The sequence below is a fragment of the Myxocyprinus asiaticus genome, chromosome 32, assembly GCF_019703515.2.
Source record: "Myxocyprinus asiaticus isolate MX2 ecotype Aquarium Trade chromosome 32, UBuf_Myxa_2, whole genome shotgun sequence".
Taxonomy (NCBI): Eukaryota; Metazoa; Chordata; class Actinopteri; order Cypriniformes; family Catostomidae; genus Myxocyprinus; species Myxocyprinus asiaticus.
This window is the reverse complement of record NC_059375.1, coordinates 5,582,775-5,602,787: the sequence shown is the minus strand read 5'-3', so window position 1 is coordinate 5,602,787 and position 20,013 is coordinate 5,582,775. Positions and strand designations below refer to the sequence as shown.

The window sequence follows — 20,013 nt, the reverse complement described above, 5'->3', positions numbered from 1 at the left end:
CACATTTTGTTATGTTACAGCCTTATTCCAAAATGGATTAAATTCATTATTTTCCTCAAAATTCTACAAACAATATCCCATAATGACAACGTGAAAGAAGTTTGTTTGAAATCTTTGCAAATTTTATAAAAAAAATAAATAAAAAAAAACAGAACAAATCACATGTATATAAGTATTCACAGCCTTTGCCATGACACTCAAAATGAGCTCAGGTGCATCCTGTTTCCATTGATCATCCTTGAGATGTTTCTACAACTTGATTGGAGTCCACCTGTGGTAAATTCAGTTGATTGGACATGATTTGGAAAGGCACACACCCGTCTATATAAGGTCTCACAGTCAACAGTGCATGTCAGAGCACAAACCAAGCCATGAAGTCCAAGGAATTGTCTGTAGACCTCCGAGACAGGATTGTATCGAGGCACAGATCTGGGGAAAGGTACAGAAAAATGTCTGTAGCATTGAAGGTCCTAATGAGCACAGTGGCCTCCATCATCTGTAAATGGAAGAAGTTTGGAACCACCAGGACTCTTCCTAGAGCTGGCCGCCCAGCCAAACTGAGCGATCGGGGGAGAAGGGCCTTAGTCAGGGAGGTGACCAAGAACCCGATGGTCACTCTGACAAAGCTCCAGCATTTCTCTGTGGAAAGAGGAGAACCTTCCAGAAGAACAACCATCTCTGCAGCACTCCACCAATCAGGCCTGTATGGTAGAGTGGCCAGACGGAAGCCACTCCTCAGTAAAAGGCACATGACAGCCCGCCTGGAGTTTGCCAAAAGGCACCTGAAGGACTCTCAGTCCATGAGAAACAAAGATTGAACTCTTTGGCCTGAATGGCAAGCGTCATGTCTGGAGGAAACCAGGCACCGCTCATCACCTGGCCAATACCATCCCTACAGTGAAGCATGGTGGTGGCAGCATCATGCTGTGATGTTTTTCAGCGGCAGGAACTGGGAGACTAGTCAGGATCGAGGGAAAGATGAATGCAGCAATGTACAGAGACATCCTTGATGAAAACCTGCTCCAGAGTGCTCTTGACCTCAGACTGGGGCGAAGGTTCATCTTCCAACAGGACAATGACCCTAAGCACACAGCCAAGATAACAAAGGAGTGGCTCCGGGACAACTCTGTGAATGTCCTTGAGTGGCCCAGCCAGAGCCCAGACTTTAACCCGATTGAACATCTCTGGAGAGATCTGAAAATGGCTGTGCACCGACGCTCCCCATCCAACCTGATGGAGCTTGAGAGGTCCTGCAAAGAAGAATGGGAGAAATTGCCCAAAAATAGGTATGCCAAGCTTGTAGCATCATACTCAAAGACTTGAGGCTGTAATTGGTGCCAAAGGTGCTTCAACAAAGTACTGAGCAAAGGCTGTGAATACTTATGTACATGTGTTTTTTTTTTTTTTTTTTTTTTTTTTTTTTAAATAAATTTGCAAAGATTTCAGACAAACTTCTTTCACATTGTCATTATGGGGTATTGTTTGTAGAATTGAGGAAAATAATGAATTTCATCCATTTTGGAATAAGGCTGTAACATAAAATGTGGAAAAAGTGAAGCGCTGTGAATACTTTCCAGATGCACTGTATTTTTTGGCCGATCTTGAATATTCTTAAGGACTGACTACAAATGGAGTCATTGCTGTCTAAATCAGTTTCTTACTGTTATGTTTTTGAACATAAATGTAACAGTTTTGAAAACAGTATGTTAACGTGCTGTAAATGCATTGTCTTGCTAAAGGTTGACGTGAAAAAAGATTTCATGGATTTTTGCCAAATGTGCTTATTGAAGGCTTTTTGCATCATAACAATGACAAAATTATCTACACTTTAGACCATAGACACTGCTGTTGATCTGAAGAGTTTTGAAAACGTACTAGGTATGGAGAAATGCACGTTGTGACGATATCATCTACAATAATAAAAACACTGAGTCGGCTAACAAGATAGGGGAACGCAATGAGATGAAGGAAAGCTGTGGAGGGTTGGCATAACTGTTGTGAATGAACCTGAGTGGGGAGATTCTGACACAGTTGATAGTGATGGTAGTATGGCGATAAGCAAAGGTAGCGAGAGAATGAAGGGATAAAGAGTAAATAATTTTGCCGGGACTAGTGCAAAGAAAATCAGGAAGCTCAAGAAGGTTTGGAGTTTTAGATCATATTGAGATTTGTCAAGGAGAGGGGAATTTCTTCAGTGAGTCCGGTGAAACTGACTACTGTTTTGAGAAACCAGATTGGGGATATACACATTTTGAAAGATGGAAATTTGTTGATCTCAGTATTCAAGCAAGCCTGGAGCAATCATGGGTTGGATAGTACTAATAATGGTCCTCCTGCTACAATGGAATGCAAGAAGTTTGTTGGCCAATAGACAAGAATTCAAAAAGTTTGTAGATGATTTATCCAGTAAACCATATGTCATCTGTGTACAGGAAACATGGTTGAGACCAAATTTGGAATTCAGAATAGTCTGATATGCTTCTGTTAGGTGTGATTTTTTTTTTTTTTTTTTTTTTTTTTTTTTTTTAGGGGGGAGTATGTACAACATTCATTAGAGAAGATATTTCATTTAGAGAGATGAACATAGGAAATGAGCAAGAATATGTAACTGTAGAGATATGGAAAAATGAGGGAGAGTTTGTCATTATTAATTATCACAATGCTTGTAGGAAACTAGATTTGAGTAGGTTTACACAAATTGAAGGGCTGGATGGTAATAGGGTGTTGATATGTGGTGACATTTAATGCACATAGCATGTTATGGGGAGGAACAAGAACAGATGCAAATGTTGAGGTAATTGAAGAACTGCTAGAAGAAAAGAGCATGGTTTGTTTAAATGATGGGAGAGGGACTAGACTAGATGTGCACACAGGGAACACTTCAGTACTAGATTTAACCTAGTATCTAGAAATTTAGTGGGGATGTGTGAATGGGATGTATCAGAAGAAACATCAGTAGGTAGTGATCATTTTCCAGTGTTGTGTAGCGTATTACTACAAAGAAATAAGGAACAAGGGGAAATAATGGGGAAGTGGGAAAGGTTTAAATATATTTGTGAGACAGAAATGGGTAAAATAGATAGATATTGAGAAGATTGATAAAAAGTTTAAAACAATTACTAGAAGCTGCTAATCAGTCAATTTCTAAATGTAAAGAAAGAATGAAGAGAAAGGTGGTTCCCTGGTGAACACATGAGTGTGGTTGAGTAGTTAAAGAAAGGAATATTAAGAAGAACTCATAATTTTCAGAATTTAATTAAATATAAGCAAGCATAAGCAAAGGTTAGAAAAATTATACGTAAGGCAAAAAGGCAAAGATGGCAGACCTTTTTTAATAAAACTGGTAGTTCAACATCTGTTGGAGATGTTTGGGGCATGAGATGAATCAGGAGGGAATGACAGTACCCTGTTCTGAAGATGGGGGAGGAAGCAGCAGTGTCTATTAAAGAGAAGGCAGAAATGATAGCGAAGGCACTTACTCAAATTCATAGTTATAATAACTTGACTGAGGAGGGCAAGAGAGGAAATTGGAAATCTTGAGAGAAGGGATGATATTAACAGTACAATGGATGTGCTCCATTTACCTTGGAAGAAATGAAGAGGGCAATAGTAAGATCTGGACCAACATCTCCTGGGAAGGATGAAATCTGCTGTGAAATTCTAAAACATTTAGGTGTTTGGAGTGCTGAGAGGATTATTGGTTGCCCCAATTCTGATTCTGAGATGATGGCAGTTGCAACAGCATTAAAGTGGGTAGAAGTGTTACAAATTAAAAAGGTTGTTCATTGTACAGATTTGTGTTCTGCATTAATGTCACTGCAGTCATTTACATCTCACAGTAGGCAGGATATAGTTAATGAGATATATGAAGCTCTGTATAGATTTAAAAATATTAATATTATGATAACATGTATGTGGATACCAGCTCACAGAGGGATAAAGGGCAATAAAATTGTGGATGCATTAGCAAGTCTCTGCACTGCAAAAAAAAAAAAAAAAGATTTTCAAGGCAAGTATTTTTGTCCTGTTTTCCTGTAAAATTGTTTTACAATTTTTTTGTTTTAAGAGAAATCTGACAAAATTAAGTGAACTTTAGACTTAAACAAGAAAAAAATGCTGCCAACAGGGTAAGAAAATTAAACTTGGAATTAAGTTTATTTTTCTTACCCCATTGGCAAACAGTTTTTTCTTGTTTTAAGCATTTCTCTTAATAGAGTCAGTTAATTTTCTCTCAAAACAAGACTTAATATCTTAAGGATGTTTGCTTGTCAAGTAAATAAATCATGTTTTAAGAATGTTTAGATCATTTACTGGAAAACAAGACAAGAGTACTTGTCTTGAAAATCATTTTTTGCAGTGTGAAACATGAGGAGATCAGGACATATCACTCAGTAAATATGAAGCAAAAGGAATAATCAAAAGAAACATCATTAAAGAGTGGCAGCACAGTTGGGAAACAGGAAACACAGGATGACACCTTTATGCAGTACACCAAGAGGTGGGCACAGTGATGACAACTAAAAGGAGCACTAAAGAGGAGGACATCTTAAAAAGGCTGAGGGTAGGACATACCAGGCTTAATAAAACACTGCACTTAATAAATAAACATCCCTCAGGACTATGTGAGCACTGTCAAATAGAGGAATCAGTGGAGTATGCCATCTGTCACTGTCAAAAGTACTCTCGAGAACGAGAAACATTAAAGAGGGAAATCAGAAGAACTGAGTCTAAAAAATGTATTTACAATCTGGTTAAGGAGTCTATTCCATTATTTGAAAGAAACTGGGCTGATCAAAAGAATTTAGTGTTAAGTGAAATATAGTTATATTTATTTATTTATTTATTTATGTTAAAGGGATAGATAACTCTGGTCCACACTCCAACATAGTAGGTGGCAGTAATGCACCTTTACCCTGGTGCCACCCAGAATCAAGATGGTGGCAGTGAGAGTTGGAGAGACAGGTAGCACATGTTAGCTCATCCTGCTAACTCTCCTTGGCTCTAAAAGCAGTGTTTTGTTGTTTTTCGTGGAAAAAAGTACTCCCTCGCCAAATTAATCCAGAAGCTTTAACACTATCCTGTGTCTGCACTGAAGCCACTGTCGTGGAAATGAGGCTCACCGTGCATTAAGTTGGATTTTGGAGTGTAACTTTTTTGGTTTTATGGATCAGCACTGAGTATCAAGCTGCTACGGTAACTCATCTGTTGCCCAGCACAACTTCTTAAAGGAGTCCAGTCTTGAGTAAAAACACACTGCTTTGATTTTCTTTGCTACTTTAATGAACTGTGTTATTGAACATTGCATCAACTATTTTTTGAATCATGAATTGACCTGCTTTGGACTTATTTGGTGGTTATTGACTATTTTGGACTTGTGTGATGCTTATTGAAAGTTTTGCTTTGTGTGCTGTAAATGGAAATATAATTAATTTACTTGGGATTTTTAAATATATATATATATATATATATATATATATATATATATATATATATATATATATATAATTTTTTTTACACAATACCGTCATTAAGAAAAAGTCAACGGTATGGAAACCGTCTGTTTTTAATACCACGGTATACCATCATACCGTTACATCCCTACTGTGTAACTAAATGTTGTTCTGCAAAATTCTCACAAGATTCACATTTGCTGCTTCTGAGGTTGAGGTACAGATAGGTTTAGGAGTAGGGTTGGGGTTAAGGGCTAGAGTTAGGTTTTAGGGTAAGGGTTGGGTTAGGGTTAGAGATAAGGTTAACAGTGTAACTACAAATTTAATTAAATGCAGGTTCTTTAAATGTAAGTACATTTAAAAAACAAGTATGTACATAAGTACATTGTATCAAATGCTTAAGTACATAGTAGTTAAAGACACCTAATATAAAGTAGAACCATGCATTTTTATTGTAGTTTAGCATATTGGCAGAAAGTATGCCTGAGTCTCTAAATACTAACCCATATAATTGTATTTTTATTGAGGTAACTTTGATACCCACAAAGTGAATTATTTAGTGTTTGTGTTTTTCAAACAAATGGGAATTTAAATTCACATCCATCTGTCAATGTGTATGTGAAGTTGTGATTGGTAATGGAGTCTTGTGTTATTTTAATATACAAATTATAACTGATTGTGTTCAATTAATGCCTGTTGCTGCACAAATACAAGAGAGATTGCCTTTAGTCTAATAAAATAGTTTATTAAGACTGCATCTTTAAAGTCCTGAGCATCTTTAAAGCACCGTTTATACTCCCAAACATTACATCCGTGTATATGGCAAGATATTTGCCATTTAAATAATGGAAATAAAGTTTATGTAAACCATTAACATTTTCCTTTGAAGCACAGAATTATTATTGGTAAAGTTGTATTTAATTACATTTTAAAATGATCTATCAACTGATTGTCCAATCTTATTTTGGAAACGTTGTCTTTTCCCAGTTTACAATGTAAAAAATGACTTTCAATACAGAAAATGTAATAGCAGGATGACCACAGTGAACAAACAAATAAAAAACAACCAAACATAATTACTATAACAATTATTAACAGAAATTAATATTAAAATGTAATGTTAATATTAAAATGTAATTAATAATATAATATTTTAATTCTTCCCCAAGAAAATAATTTATTTTCCGAAAGGCTCTGATGTCATTTATGTGAGACAGTACAGTCAAGACATTGAGCAGACGCAACTTTAAAAGTGCTTAAGCTTCACATGTGAAACTAAGGATTTGATTGGTCGGTCAGTAAGACAATGGTTAAGAGTACTGCTTGATAAAATGCTGGTGAAACTCTTTAACCTTGGCCAACACAATCTTCAGTTTGTCTTCTGGAGGAAGGATGGTCATTCTGTTGAAACAGGTACAATGTAAAGAAACTTTCTAATAAATAATACATTTAAATGTTGAATTTTCCCTAATTGTACTATGAAAACATGTTACTTTCAGAACGCAGCTATTTTTCAATGTTAAGTAATAAAGAATTCTGATATCCTGTGTCTGAAAATGGTGTTAAATAGATATCTGTCAGTTAAATCTGTATAGTCTGATGGGTTTGGGATGGGTATCATGCATGAAAGCATGTGAATGAATGGTTTTCGTTTCTCATTTCTGGTATGAATAGATCTTTCGTCTGGGATTCCCTTAATTTATTTATTTTTTTTTAATTCTCTTCTGTTTCAGATGTTTAGTCACTGGTCAATTCCCCTTTAGCTGGACAACAGATACTCATCCTTGACAATTCCACACCACATGTTAAACATGTCAAAGCTCACGAGCTGATCTTGTGAATGTGATTTGCAAGAGTAACCTGAAATGGTAGGTGCCTTCTCGCTGACCAAAACCACTGCCAGGAATCAAACAGATGCCTGTTTCTTCCAGCAGCTTCATACAGTAAAACATGTCTGGAAACTGTCCTTTCTCCTGAAATTAGAGCAGATTTCAGTTAACATCTATTAATAATTTTTAATTATGGCAAATAAAGTTGTAAATTCTGTCATCATTTACTCACCCTCATGTGGCTCCAAACCTGTAAAGCTTTCTTCACTTGAACACAAACAGAAATGTTTGGCAGTGCCTGTCCTTTTTCACTTTCATTGTTTGGAAAAAGCAGCATGAATATTGTGCTAAACATCTCCATTTGTGTTCAACAAAAGAGAGTCATTGGAACAACATGAAGTTGAGTAAATTATGATAGAATTTTCATTTTCATGACTTCATAAGTGCAATCAGCCACCAATAAACCTTTTACCACCCCAACTCAATTGTCCAAACACTGTCCTCCACTAACTGGTCAGCTTGATCAGGTCAGTGGATTTATAGTATGAAATTGAACTGAATTAGTCAAATGAAAGGATTTTCATTGAACTACAATTGCAATGATCGTGGACAGGCAGGCTAGTAGATGACTGTGAATTTGCTGAGAACATCGTTGTTGGTTCTAGTACAACTAGGGTTAGGACTGGGGTTGGGCCTTGAGCAACATTTTTTTCAACCTATCTTTTTCCTCTGATTTTAGAGCAAGTTAATGGTATGGATTAGGACTATGCATGTTTGACAGCAATAATGTTGTGAACACATCCTACTTAAACTACTGGTCACCCAGTGGAGTATGCTCCAAGAATACCAATTAAAGATGTCCATGATCATATCAGTCCAATCTTATCGTCACTATGTTGGCAACCTGTTAGTAGAGGCGTGTCCAGGATTTTTCGCTAGGGGTGGCAAGAGCTGAGTAAGGGGTGGCATCCAGTAAGTTCGTCTGATGGGGTGGGGGGTGGTTGTGCGGTATTGTCTTGTGGAGGATTCCGTCTGACCGGGTGGGGGTGGGTGGGGATTGGGGGTGTCTGACCTGCCTACTGAGGTGGAACGCTGTGTCCTGCCAGACACGGGTGGAACGTTGTAATCGACCATGTGTGACATGGACAGGTTAAGCCGTTGCGCACCATCTCCAAGATGCGAGCGGGGTCCGAGTTGGGGTGGCAATGCTCATTTTTAGGGTGGCAGCTGCCACACCGTGCCACCCTTCTGGCCCCGCCCCTGCCTGTTAGGTTTCATATCAGTTTTGCTAATTACAGTACTTACAAAGCTTTGAATGGTCTAGCTCCTCAGTATTTAAGCAAACTATCGCGCTATAATCCATCACGTTTAGTATGATTGCAAAATTCCGGCCTATTGATAATACATAGAATATCAAAATACACAAAAGAAGGTAGATACTTTTACTGTTTGGCTCCTAAACTGTGGAATAGCCTTCCTAGCATTGTTCGAGATACATTCAGTTTAAGTCTAGACCAGGGGTCTTCAACTATTTTCAGACCAAGGACCCCTTGGTAAATAGAGAGATGGAGCAGATACCCCCATTACATATTGTATAAAATTGAGTGTTGCATTTTATGCCTATAAGAACATGTGTATGGTTCCATATTACTGATGTACACTTTATGATGTTGTTTACATTGTAAAGCCATTAAAATTATCATTAAATTATGTACAGCAGGGGTCTGCAACTAATTTGACATGAAGTGCTATCTTAATTTTCCTTGTTAATCACTGTGCCATACCCCCTCCAAAAAGATAGATAAATAGACAGATGATGAATTGACTGACCAATAGACAGATGACCGACCGACCCACTCCATGCAGATTAAAACAACTTTTATAAGATTACTGATATGATGGGACACTTTATCTCATATGAGTGGTCCATTTGATATGTTTATATGTTTAAAAATTACTGTTAATTTCTTTAGGAGTAAAACTTTGTAATGAGGAAAAAATGGTTGAATGCACCTTTAATTATGTTGATTTGAGAGTCACCATTGTGTGTGTGGAATGTTTTTTTTTTTTTGTTGTTGTTGTTTTTTTTGGATTTTTCCCCTTTTTCACCCAATTTGGAATGCCCAGTTCCCAATGCATAGTGATTCGCCTCAATCCGGGTGACGGAGGACAAATCCCAGCTACCTCCACGTCTGAGACCGTCAACCCACGCATCTTATCACTGGCTTGTTTAGCACATTGCCACAGAGACATAGCACGTGTGGAGGCTTCACGTCATCCACCGCGGCATCCACGCTCAACTCACCACACACCCCACTGAGAACAAACCACATTATAGTGACCACGAGGAGGTTACCCCATGTGACTCTACCCTCCCTACCAACCAGGCCAATTTGGTTGCTTAGGAGACCTGGCTGGAGTCACTCAGCAGGCCCTGGGATTCGAACTAGCGAACTCCAGGGGTGGTAGCCAGCGTCATTTACCACTGAGCTACCCAGGAATGTTAAGAAAACCTTATGCCAGCTTCATAATCTCAGTAGTAACTGTTTATTTACACCAAGTTGGCTATTTTTCTGAAAGAAAAAAGCAACTAATAAAACAAGAAGCTGTTGACTGCTATCTGCTCAACTGCACAGCGTGACTAACGCAAAGCTTAACGGTACGTTTCCACTGGCGTGTTGTGAGCAAATGTGAGTGAGCATTTTCATTTAATTCCTATGGAAGTCGAGCAAGTCGAGAGCGTCAAAAAAAAGTTGAAATTCCTCTGCTTTATGCAAATGAGGAACAAAAACGCCGGGCACCAGCCAATCACTGTGAGCTGAAAGCAGTGATGTCTGCCATAAGCACTTCAGCATATGAAGACACTGCTTAAGTTTCTGCTGGATTCAGTGCTTTAATCACAAACTTCAAATGATGATTGCACACATACATTGTGACAATAATGTGACTGGATCAACATGTAGAATAAATCAACACAGTCTTTATACTTTGGGCATTCAGAAATAACGTTTGCATCTTTCTGACTGTAATCATGCATATATGATGATTATGTTGACCGTGAACTGAAAACAATCACAGTCTGAGTTCGAAGTTGCACACTACATACTGCTCTTCCTATTTCTACCATAGACTGATATAGCAGAAGCAGTAAAAGTAGTATGGGAAGTATTCCATTGTGAACACAGCCATTTTCACTGTAAAACACCCCAAAGCTCACTGGCATGGTGAACGTCATTCAACTGATTTTTTCCATGGCATTGATTTTTTTACGTAAGCCTCTACTGCAGCGCTGCTGAACCTGATCTGCGTTGTATTATGAGTGACTAGTAATGAGCACTGTCGTGTGAATGGTTCGTCCACACCACTAAATTCTGTTGACAATAGCGCAGTTTTGCCACACTTTAACAATGTTTGCCATTCCATTCAGTTCATAACTAAATAAAACAGGATGCACGAATATAAGGAAGGATTACTGCGAGAACAAAATTTGGCATGCAGGTGCGAAGGTGTTCAAGATGTCGATAAATTCTCCTCTCACTATCACTCGTGTGCGAGTGAGTGCCAATGGATCAAACAATAATTTGCAGACCCCCTGCAGTACCATCGAGGACCCCCAAGATTCATCTCTTTAGATGCACCTAATTTACACCTAATTTATCCCTCAACCTGTAGTTATGCTGCATTAGTGAGGTCTGTTGGAACCAGAAACACTTCTCATATTCTATAACTCTGCTTTAAAATGGACTGAACAGCATCTCCCAGTAAGCTATTTCCAGTCATGAAAGTGCAGCTCCTTTCTACTTAAATGGCGAAAGACCGAAATCTCCAGACGGGTAGTTACGATCAAATAACATATTTCAAATCAGCAATAAAATCTTACAACACTGGTATCATAAATTGTGCTTCTTTACGCTAAAAAACGCAATTTTCTACACTGAAAAATGAAATGCCACAAGCTTCCCACCGGACTACAGGACACACCTCCTCTGCCTGCATCATCTTGGTCTAAGGATGGACTACATCACAAATAAACTGCTATTAACTACAATCCATTCAAACAGTGAGTAACCCTTCTCTGACCACATGTATCACTTCTCTTAAAATGGAATACAAAGACAATAAATTACTGCCAACTGAAGCATTTATCAGCCAAATAACGTGCACTTTCGCAGTCAATTCGGGATGGACTTCAAAGACACTCTATCATTAATCTTACAGTTCAATCAATATCCTTTCATTTTAAATACTGCCCACCAAAATCTACTCAGTACACTCAATTAATACATAACTTGTATTACACATAGTTAACTGATATTGGCATTATATTAAAGCTTTATAGCCGTAGGGGAACTGGCTCCCCCAGCTGAGCCTGATTTTTCCCCCTCCATTAACTAACATCTTATGGAGATTGGGGTTCCTTGCCACAGTCGCCTTTGGCTTGCTCGCTGGGGGCTTAAAGACAAATTATTCTTAAGGCATGATTTTCAATCACATTTTCAATGAAACTGCTCAATGAGGACTTTAGAGACATTACAGCATAATTTTCTGTAAAGCTGCTTTGTTGTGAAAAGTGCTATACAAATAAAAATGACTTCACTTGATAAATGCTGAGATGTAAGATTTGAAAGCTATAGCACAGGCTGATCATACCTTTGCCTCCAGGATGGCTTTAGGCGGGATTTGGATTTGGGGGAAAGTGTACATGGCACCTTGCACTGGGTTACACTTTATACCTGGAACCTGATTCAGGATCTCTTGTGTGATGTTGGCTTTATGTGCTAGTGCGGCTAATGTTTCAGAGCGTTCCTGAACACAAGGGACAAACACTTTGATTACTCATTGACTAGAGTAGTTTGTAGTATGTAGAGTAGTATGTGAACTGCTGCAGAGCAAACAGTCAAAGGACAAGTGAGAGACCTTAATGAATGTGGTGTAGGAGGGTTCATCTGGTTGAGGTGGATTGACCACCACGTCTAGAAGAGCTTGTCCAGGCACAGGAGGACAAAGACGCACTGACACCATCTTAGTGAGCTGAACTTTCACCTCTGGGTCTAGATTTACCACCTCCATATAACCACCACGAAAACCACACCTGAAATAAACAAGACAGACAGGTTCGGGGCTTAATATCTGTTTTAGGAAACTAAAATTCATTTGAACTTTTCTTTAAAAAAAGCAAAAATCTTGATATCTTTGAGGCACCTACAATAGAATTGAATAGGGCCAATCCGTAAATGTTAAAATATTGACTGTTTGAAAAGTTTAGCCACAAGGCATAAACAATATCTAATTTTACAACTTCGTTGCCATGATGACACAAATTTTAACAAGTCGAAATATTTTTTTTCTGGCAATCAACATTATGCCACAAATGTTGTGGATTTAAATCCCCCCACCCCCCCAATTAACTGTAAGAAAATGTGTGACATTGATCATGTTAACTGTCAAATATCCTAGATTCCATTGAAGCTCACAAGATGCTCTTTGGAACATTTAAAATTGTGCTGGATAACATAATGAACCAGTTTTGACAAACTTTGAACAACTTTTGGAGTTCATGCCAACTAAAGTGCATGCTGTCATGACAGCAAAAAGAGCACATACCAAATACTAAGAAATTCTGAAATGCATGAACATTTCTTGACCTTTTACTCATTGTTATGCTGATAGTATAATTCGTAATGAAAATATTTTTATTAAATTGGACTTAGATGTAAAAATGTAATACCATCAACCATGTAAATTTTGAGCAAATAGTTTTTCCTCAGAAGCACATAGTCCTAATGGACTGAAAAAAACTTTTAGCTCTTGCCATTTCAGTGTCATTTAACACATCTCTTAATATATATATTTTTTCCAAATAACCTGAAGATCCAGGTTTTTGGGATAAAAACATTAAATGTTTTCCCAAAAACATTGGACACTCACTCTCCCATGTAGCACTTTGACGTTGAGTGAAATGATGCCAGCTCCACTTTTTTAGAGTATTCTGGTCCCATTTCAAACAGCACCTTCTTGAAGGCGTGAAATTTACAGCCGTCTGCGTAAATATTGTCCTGATATACCTGGATGAAGAAGGACAAGCTGACAATATAATCCATGTGTCTAGGGGTGTAGCACCAAATGCTGGGGCCCCCTAAACAATTTAGGTTTATGGTGGGGGTAACATAAAAACGTTTTAAAGTAATTAACAACTTTTTATTTTCAAACAAACATAAATATTCTTTGAATCAAGCAATAAATTAGTAAAAAAACAAAACCATAAAAACAATGATAGTAACAAAATTTATTTTACATGAATAAATTTATGAGTTTTCTTGTTGGCAAAGAAGAGGAGTGCCAGGATGTTCAGTCTATCCTGAAACATGAATGCACTCAGGTAGTTTCAGCAGTGCTAACTGACATTTACACAGGGTCCAAAATTAACTTAAAGTATTATTACTAATTAATTATAATTTTTAGTAAAATGTTTGTATTTTTGTCCCTATGACAGTGGAATTATTTATCTGTTTTTTCCCCTTGCATATCAATGACAATTATTCATTATGTCAGTAAAGTGTAACTGTTCCTCTCAGTATAAATATAGTATTGTAAATATAGTAAAAAAATATAGTTCCTCGCATATTTTTTGGTGGCTTAATGTGAGGAATAGTCCACATGTTTCTCATGAAGTTCTGGAGAAAAAAAACTTAAGGCATCATTGATAAACATCTGATGTTTAATTTTTCACTGAGGCAAAAGAAGTTTATAGATGCGCGAGTAGCGGCAGATGTTAACAGACAGTTTGATTTGAATTGTGCATTTCAATTTATTTAGCAAGGGTCAGATTGTCCTCACTGTTTAATTAAACCATATTATTATGCAGTTGCTAATGTTACTGGCCAACTGGTGAAATCTGTTTAATGTACTCACCAAAGGTGAGCGTTAATTTTGGATCTAGTTTAAATGGATATCTAACAAATATCTAACAAAGTACACGGATATCTATCAAATAATCAACAAAGTAGCTACGTTGACACATATGGCTGACTTTTCTTCAGAAAGAAACTCAGACAAATAAATTGTCTGCCAGCCTTTCACTCTTTCTCCACTCCTTTTTCTTTTGAATGTCTGCTTTCGACTTCATTTCTGTAGACAGTTAACAGATGAATTAACATACATGAGGTGTACTCAGTTTGCACCACTTACTGGCTGAAGGACTAGACCACTTGAGAACCACTTGAGGTTCCTTAAAACCTTGCTCAATAGGTGTAGGATGAAGTCTCCATTAGCCCGGTCTGACTTCCTGATGTGAGAGCAAGTCTGCTGCACAGTTCAGGTGACCAGGGACGTGCGTCACATGTATCTACAGGAGAGGAGACTTGCAAGAGAGGAGAATTTGATGCGCCAGAGCCAACATTGGGCGCAAACGCACTCCCCCTTAGCAATTAAAGTATGGCACAACTGCAGTGTTGTCTGTACGGACCAAAATCTGAAAGCCTTGCACATCTGCCCAAAAACCCCTCTCAGAGTCAAAAGAATCTAGGCAAATTATGTGCCATGTAATTGCGCACCTGTCTAGGTACCGAAGGCCAGATGACCATCGCATGGGGCACTCTAGACCAAACTGGATTCGTCTGTCATGACAACTTTGCATCTGACCACTTGGCAGAACGCAACACCCTTCTGATAAAACGAGGGTATTCTCCAAATAGCTAGCACAGATACACAGCAGTGTATCAACAGGAGACATAAGCAACTGTGTCGCCATATGTGACAAGGCACTTTTGAGTTGACCCCGCACTGGAGAGGCCTCATATGTCACAAACCCAGAGGGATGATGGTGGTCAAGGTTGCCATCAACCCCAACATTCTCTGGAACCTCGTCAAGCACTGGAGAATAGACTGAGTCGAGTATTATTCCCAAGATTAATACTTGCCATCTTGGCACCAACAAGCTCTTTTCCTATTTAACTTTGAGGCCCAAATGCTCCAAGTGCATTAGCAACAGATCCCTGTGCTTACACGCCAGTTCCTCCGATTGAGCTAAAAGCAGTCAATCATTTAAGTAAATCAATACATGGATGCCGCTCAGCCTCAGCGAGCACTGCGTCAACATATTTGGTAAATCTGTGGAGAAACAGGGACAAACAGAAGGGCAGGACCTTGAACTGGTATGCTGTCCCCTCGAAGGCAAATCTCAAGAATGGCCCATTTCAGGTCAACTGACACTAACCAGTTGAATGGTCAGATATGAGACAAAATCTATTTCTGAGTAACCGTCTTGAACGGAGATTTATGAGTGTCTGGTTCAAGCACCTCAAATCCAGTATGGGCCGCAGCCCACCGTCCTTCTTGGCGACCAGAAAACCAGTCACATGGTAGTACACTGTCTATCGCATCTTTTTTGAGCAGAGACAGTACTTCTGAATGTAAAATCGTGGTGGAGGTCAGAATGCCGTTGAAGTGAGGCGGCCGCCTCATGAATTGAAGCCCATAATTGTGCTTGACTGTGCTCAGTACCCAGCTAGAGACCCCCATAAGACTGTGCCAACACAAACAATCACAAGACTAGAGCCATGTTCTCGATGCTGGCCTTCAACAGCTTGAAAGGAACTGAGAGTGAATAATTTTGAGGACACTGAAGATTATTCTGGGCCTTCTTGGGAGCCGGAGAAGACTGTTCCATTGACTTTAGTCCCCATTTCAGGGTCCTCGGACCATCAGGAACACTTGCCTCAACCTGAAGGAGGTTTTCTGCTAAAACAAGGGCCACAAAGCACAATTTTCTACTTTGGCCATGGCCGTTGTGGTCTCACTGTTGACTCAGATTCTGCCTTTTGGAAGAGAAATAGACTCTCAGGAGCACTTTGCTTGACTGGACACTGTCCAAAAGAAGACAGTGAACCAGCTGCACTATAATGCAACTTCACCTTGGCAAGATATGCTTGTAGGTGACCGACTGCTTCTTGGCCGACTGGAATCTATCTGTGACGGCACTGATCTCTCTGATGGCATCACCAAAGAGTCCCTGCTGTGACACCAGTTTGCCTTGTACTTGCCACATATCTCTGACAAGTTGAACCAGAGGTGATGCTCAAAGGACAACAGGTTTCCTACAGACCTGCCAATAGCCTGGGCAGTAATCTTGGTAGCCCGGAGAACCAAATCTGTGGCCCAACACAGCTCTTAAAAGGACTCAGGGTACAGGCCACATTCCTCCATGTCCTTTAATAGGTCTGTTTGGTAGGCCTGCAAGACCACCATGGTGTGCAGGGCCGAACAAGCCTGACCCACCTCAGCGTAAGCATTACCAACCAGTGAGGATGTAAGATGACACGGCTTGGATGGATGCACCAGCTTAGATTTCAATCCCAGTCCCAAAGAGGAGGGGCACAAGTGGTCCATGACAGACTCTTCGACTGGGGGAAGCTCTGAATAGCCTCTCTTCATTGCAGAGACATGCACTCTCGCTGAGTAGGGAGCGTGCCATGTCTTAACCAGCTGTTTGTGCAGCTTGGGTAAGAACGGCACCAGGCAATGAGACTTGGAGTTGTGCCGACTCTGTAGAAACTGTTAATCGAGTCATGAACGGTCTGGCGCATCATGCATGGGCCAATCAATCTTACATTTCTCAACCGCCTGAGTTAGAACCTCCATAAACTCAGTATCACAAGCCGCTTTCATTCGGTTTTCCTCTCATTTCAGACATCTAATGGTGACTTTGCCAACAAAAAACCTCATAAATGTGTAATTTATATTGTTAGTGGGCATTGTTTTTTTTTTGTGTGTGTTTTTTTTACTAATTTATTGACTGATCCAAATAATATTTGTGTTTGTAAATAAAAAGTTGTAAATTACACTGTTAAATATCTATATAAACATTTTTTTTATTATTTTTTTATAGTAGCCCCACCACCAACCAAAATGTTTTACGGAGTGACTATTTGCACCCAGGTGTAAATAACACCTGCCACACAGCGTAACTATTTGCACCCCAATAGTCAATTGGAAACATAGAAATGTATGACAAACTGCAATGTGAGTGTTTCCCATTCTGTTTCCTGTCTTCTCTCTAAATATTTTCTTTGATACTACTTATAATAATACATATAAATTATTATAAAGGTAGTTTGACTATAGTAATATTGTAGTAACCATGTTTTCTGGCAGAAAACATAGATTATGGGTGGGCCGCTAACACAGAATATGGAATATGGAATATTATAACATGGAATTTTATAGGGGAACTCCCCAGAGTCTTGTGACGTTTTATTCCAATCAATAGCATGTTATTACTGTATATAATACTGGAGTGGTGGTGGTGTAGTGGACTAAAGCACTGAACTGGTAACCAGAAGGTTGCCACCACAGCCACATCCCCACAGCCACCACCATTGTGTCTTTGAGCAAGGCACTTAACTCCAGGTTGCTCCAGGGGGATTGTCCCTGTAATAAGGGCACTGTAAGTCGCTTTGGATAAAAGTGTCTGCCAAATGCATAAATGTAAATATAATGTTATAATGTTGTCATGATAATATAATGGAATATTAATATAGCCTTTCTGTGGGCCTCCCTCCAGTTAGGGGGCCTCTGTTACTCAGATTCAACATTACCCCCATTCAGACGTGACATGTCATTACCCCCTGTCTGTGTTTATGCATATATTTGTATAAATATATACAGTACATACAAATATATATGATGTCATGAAATCACCTCATCAGCCATGAGGAAAAGGTTTTCTGCAGCAGCAAATTGAATCACATCCTCAATACACTGCCGGCTTTGAACCTGACCTGCCAAGTAAAGTCAAGAATTAGCCACACTCTATTTGCAATTTAGACCTCAATGGTTATATTTTAAATATGATTTTTCAAGTCATATATTCCATTAGCGTAACTGTAGGCTGTTTACAGTTGGTGCATTAATATGGAGTTCAACTTGTGTGTGGTCACAGGTGTGTAGCCTACATCAGTTAATTTACTGGTTTGAATATGGCTCATCCTATCGGCATTCAGAATGGGAACACATCTGTTGTGTAAATTGTGTTTTATGATAATAATAACAATATTTGCCATTGTCACCTGTGGGATTGCCAGGGTTGATGATGCACAGCGCTCGTGGGCTGCAGTGCTGCTTTGCTTCCTGTAGTGCGTGTTTTAATTCATTGATGTTCAGACTCCAGCAGTTCTCTTCATCCAGATAATAACTGATCTGAACAGCGCCGAGCTCAGCGAGAGCAGCCGAGTACAGGGGGTACTGAGGGATCGGAATCATCACTCCCGTACGACTAGCTCCTTCACCCGACACCAGTAACTTAAGCATCGTCTGGCACACACACACACACCTTTAAGACAAATGCTGATATTTTGTTTTCACACAGTTTTAAGTGTGGCTTTATGCAGATACTGTTTGAGGGCAATGCATTTTTCCAGTAGCCTATAGCTTGTTAGTATGTTTAGGCTGTACTTGTAATTTTCTCTATAGAAGGATGTTTCAAACTTTTTGATGCCAAGGACCCCCACATATAATCATCTACTTGCTAGGGACCCCCTTCCTAAAATAAAAAGGAGCTACACAGAATTTCATGTATAAATTCCCATTTATATTGTTTGGAAAAAATAGTAAACATGATATAATAAAACAACATTTTGTTTGAAAAATTAAATATGAAAATTCAAACATTACACAATTCAATTTGATGGAATTTTGTTAAGAAATTGAAATGCGTAAATCTTAAAAATATGCTAAAATATTTTGGGAGTTTAATAAAGACAAAACGTTGTTTGTAAAATTAAATAATTGGCTTTTGTATTGCCATTAAATATAAAATAAATTATGATATTATCTGTAAAATGTTTACCGTGTATTAAGTTGACTGTGTATCTGTCCTCTAACCACTATTCCTGTAATGTTAGATTTAAGCCTGAAAAGAAACCATATTTATTTTTTATTGCACTTTTCACAATAAATGTTCTACCAAAGCAGTTTGCCTAACAACCCTTTGTTTTTATTTCTTGCAGTTGAAAACTATGGCTCTCAAATAATCTTCTTTTCTCTCTCTCTCTCTCTCTCTCTCTCTCTCTCTCTCTCTCTTTCTTCTGAAATTTTCCATTGACACCCTAGCACTACCTTGCAGCCCACTGGGGGTCACTGGACCACAGTTTGAAAACCCCTGATCTATTTGTGGTTTGTGTTATTTTACCACGATTGCATCACTGGCTCCTGAAGTGAGGTAAATGTTGTCGGGGTCACATGCGATGCCTCCATCTCGTTGTTCAATGTAGCTGGCTACGTCATGACGAATCATTTCAATGCCCTGACTTGCACTGTATGCACCTGAAACATTCAAAGAACTTTTCGTTTTTATCATTACATTTATACTTTTATAAAGTTCAATAAATATTTCTAGAACTTACAATGGTTGTATACATAAAATTATGCTTAAGGAAACATGAACTAAAGATGAACAATAATGTTTTAACTGCATTTATTAATCTTGATTAAAAATAAATTCATAAATATACTATTTTTCACTGATAGTTCATATTTCATTAAATAATGTTAAAGCTTACACAAATTTTAATGTTTAAATTGTATATGTAGAAATTATGATGAACTAATAGTAACTAATGTTAACATATACAATCTATTGTAAAGTGTTATAAGTAATTAACACCCTGTGTTACAACCCTTACCAAAGTACTGTGGTGGTACGATGATACAGTGATGCTATCAGATGTTAACGCAAG

The 20,013-nt window shown here is 38.5% G+C and overlaps 1 protein-coding gene across 5 annotated transcripts in view; it reads right to left on the bottom strand.

Moving 5' to 3' along the window:
• Positions 1–6,210: 6,210 nt before the first annotated feature.
• Positions 6,211–20,013, bottom strand: part of si:ch211-217a12.1 (alanine aminotransferase 2-like) — a 75,682-nt gene continuing 61,879 nt past the window's right edge. For all 5 annotated transcript variants that reach the window (XM_051666769.1, XM_051666771.1, XM_051666767.1 and 2 more), the window contains 8 exons: positions 19,467–19,600; positions 18,346–18,589; positions 17,978–18,057; positions 13,208–13,344; positions 12,197–12,371; positions 11,930–12,085; positions 7,311–7,423; positions 6,211–6,851 (listed from right to left, as the gene is read on the bottom strand). In XM_051666769.1, the coding sequence (XP_051522729.1) occupies positions 6,761–6,851; positions 7,311–7,423; positions 11,930–12,085; positions 12,197–12,371; positions 13,208–13,344; positions 17,978–18,057; positions 18,346–18,589; positions 19,467–19,600 (1,130 nt within the window). In that variant the 3' untranslated portion in view covers positions 6,211–6,760. The remainder of the gene's footprint in view (positions 6,852–7,310; positions 7,424–11,929; positions 12,086–12,196; positions 12,372–13,207; positions 13,345–17,977; positions 18,058–18,345; positions 18,590–19,466; positions 19,601–20,013) is intronic.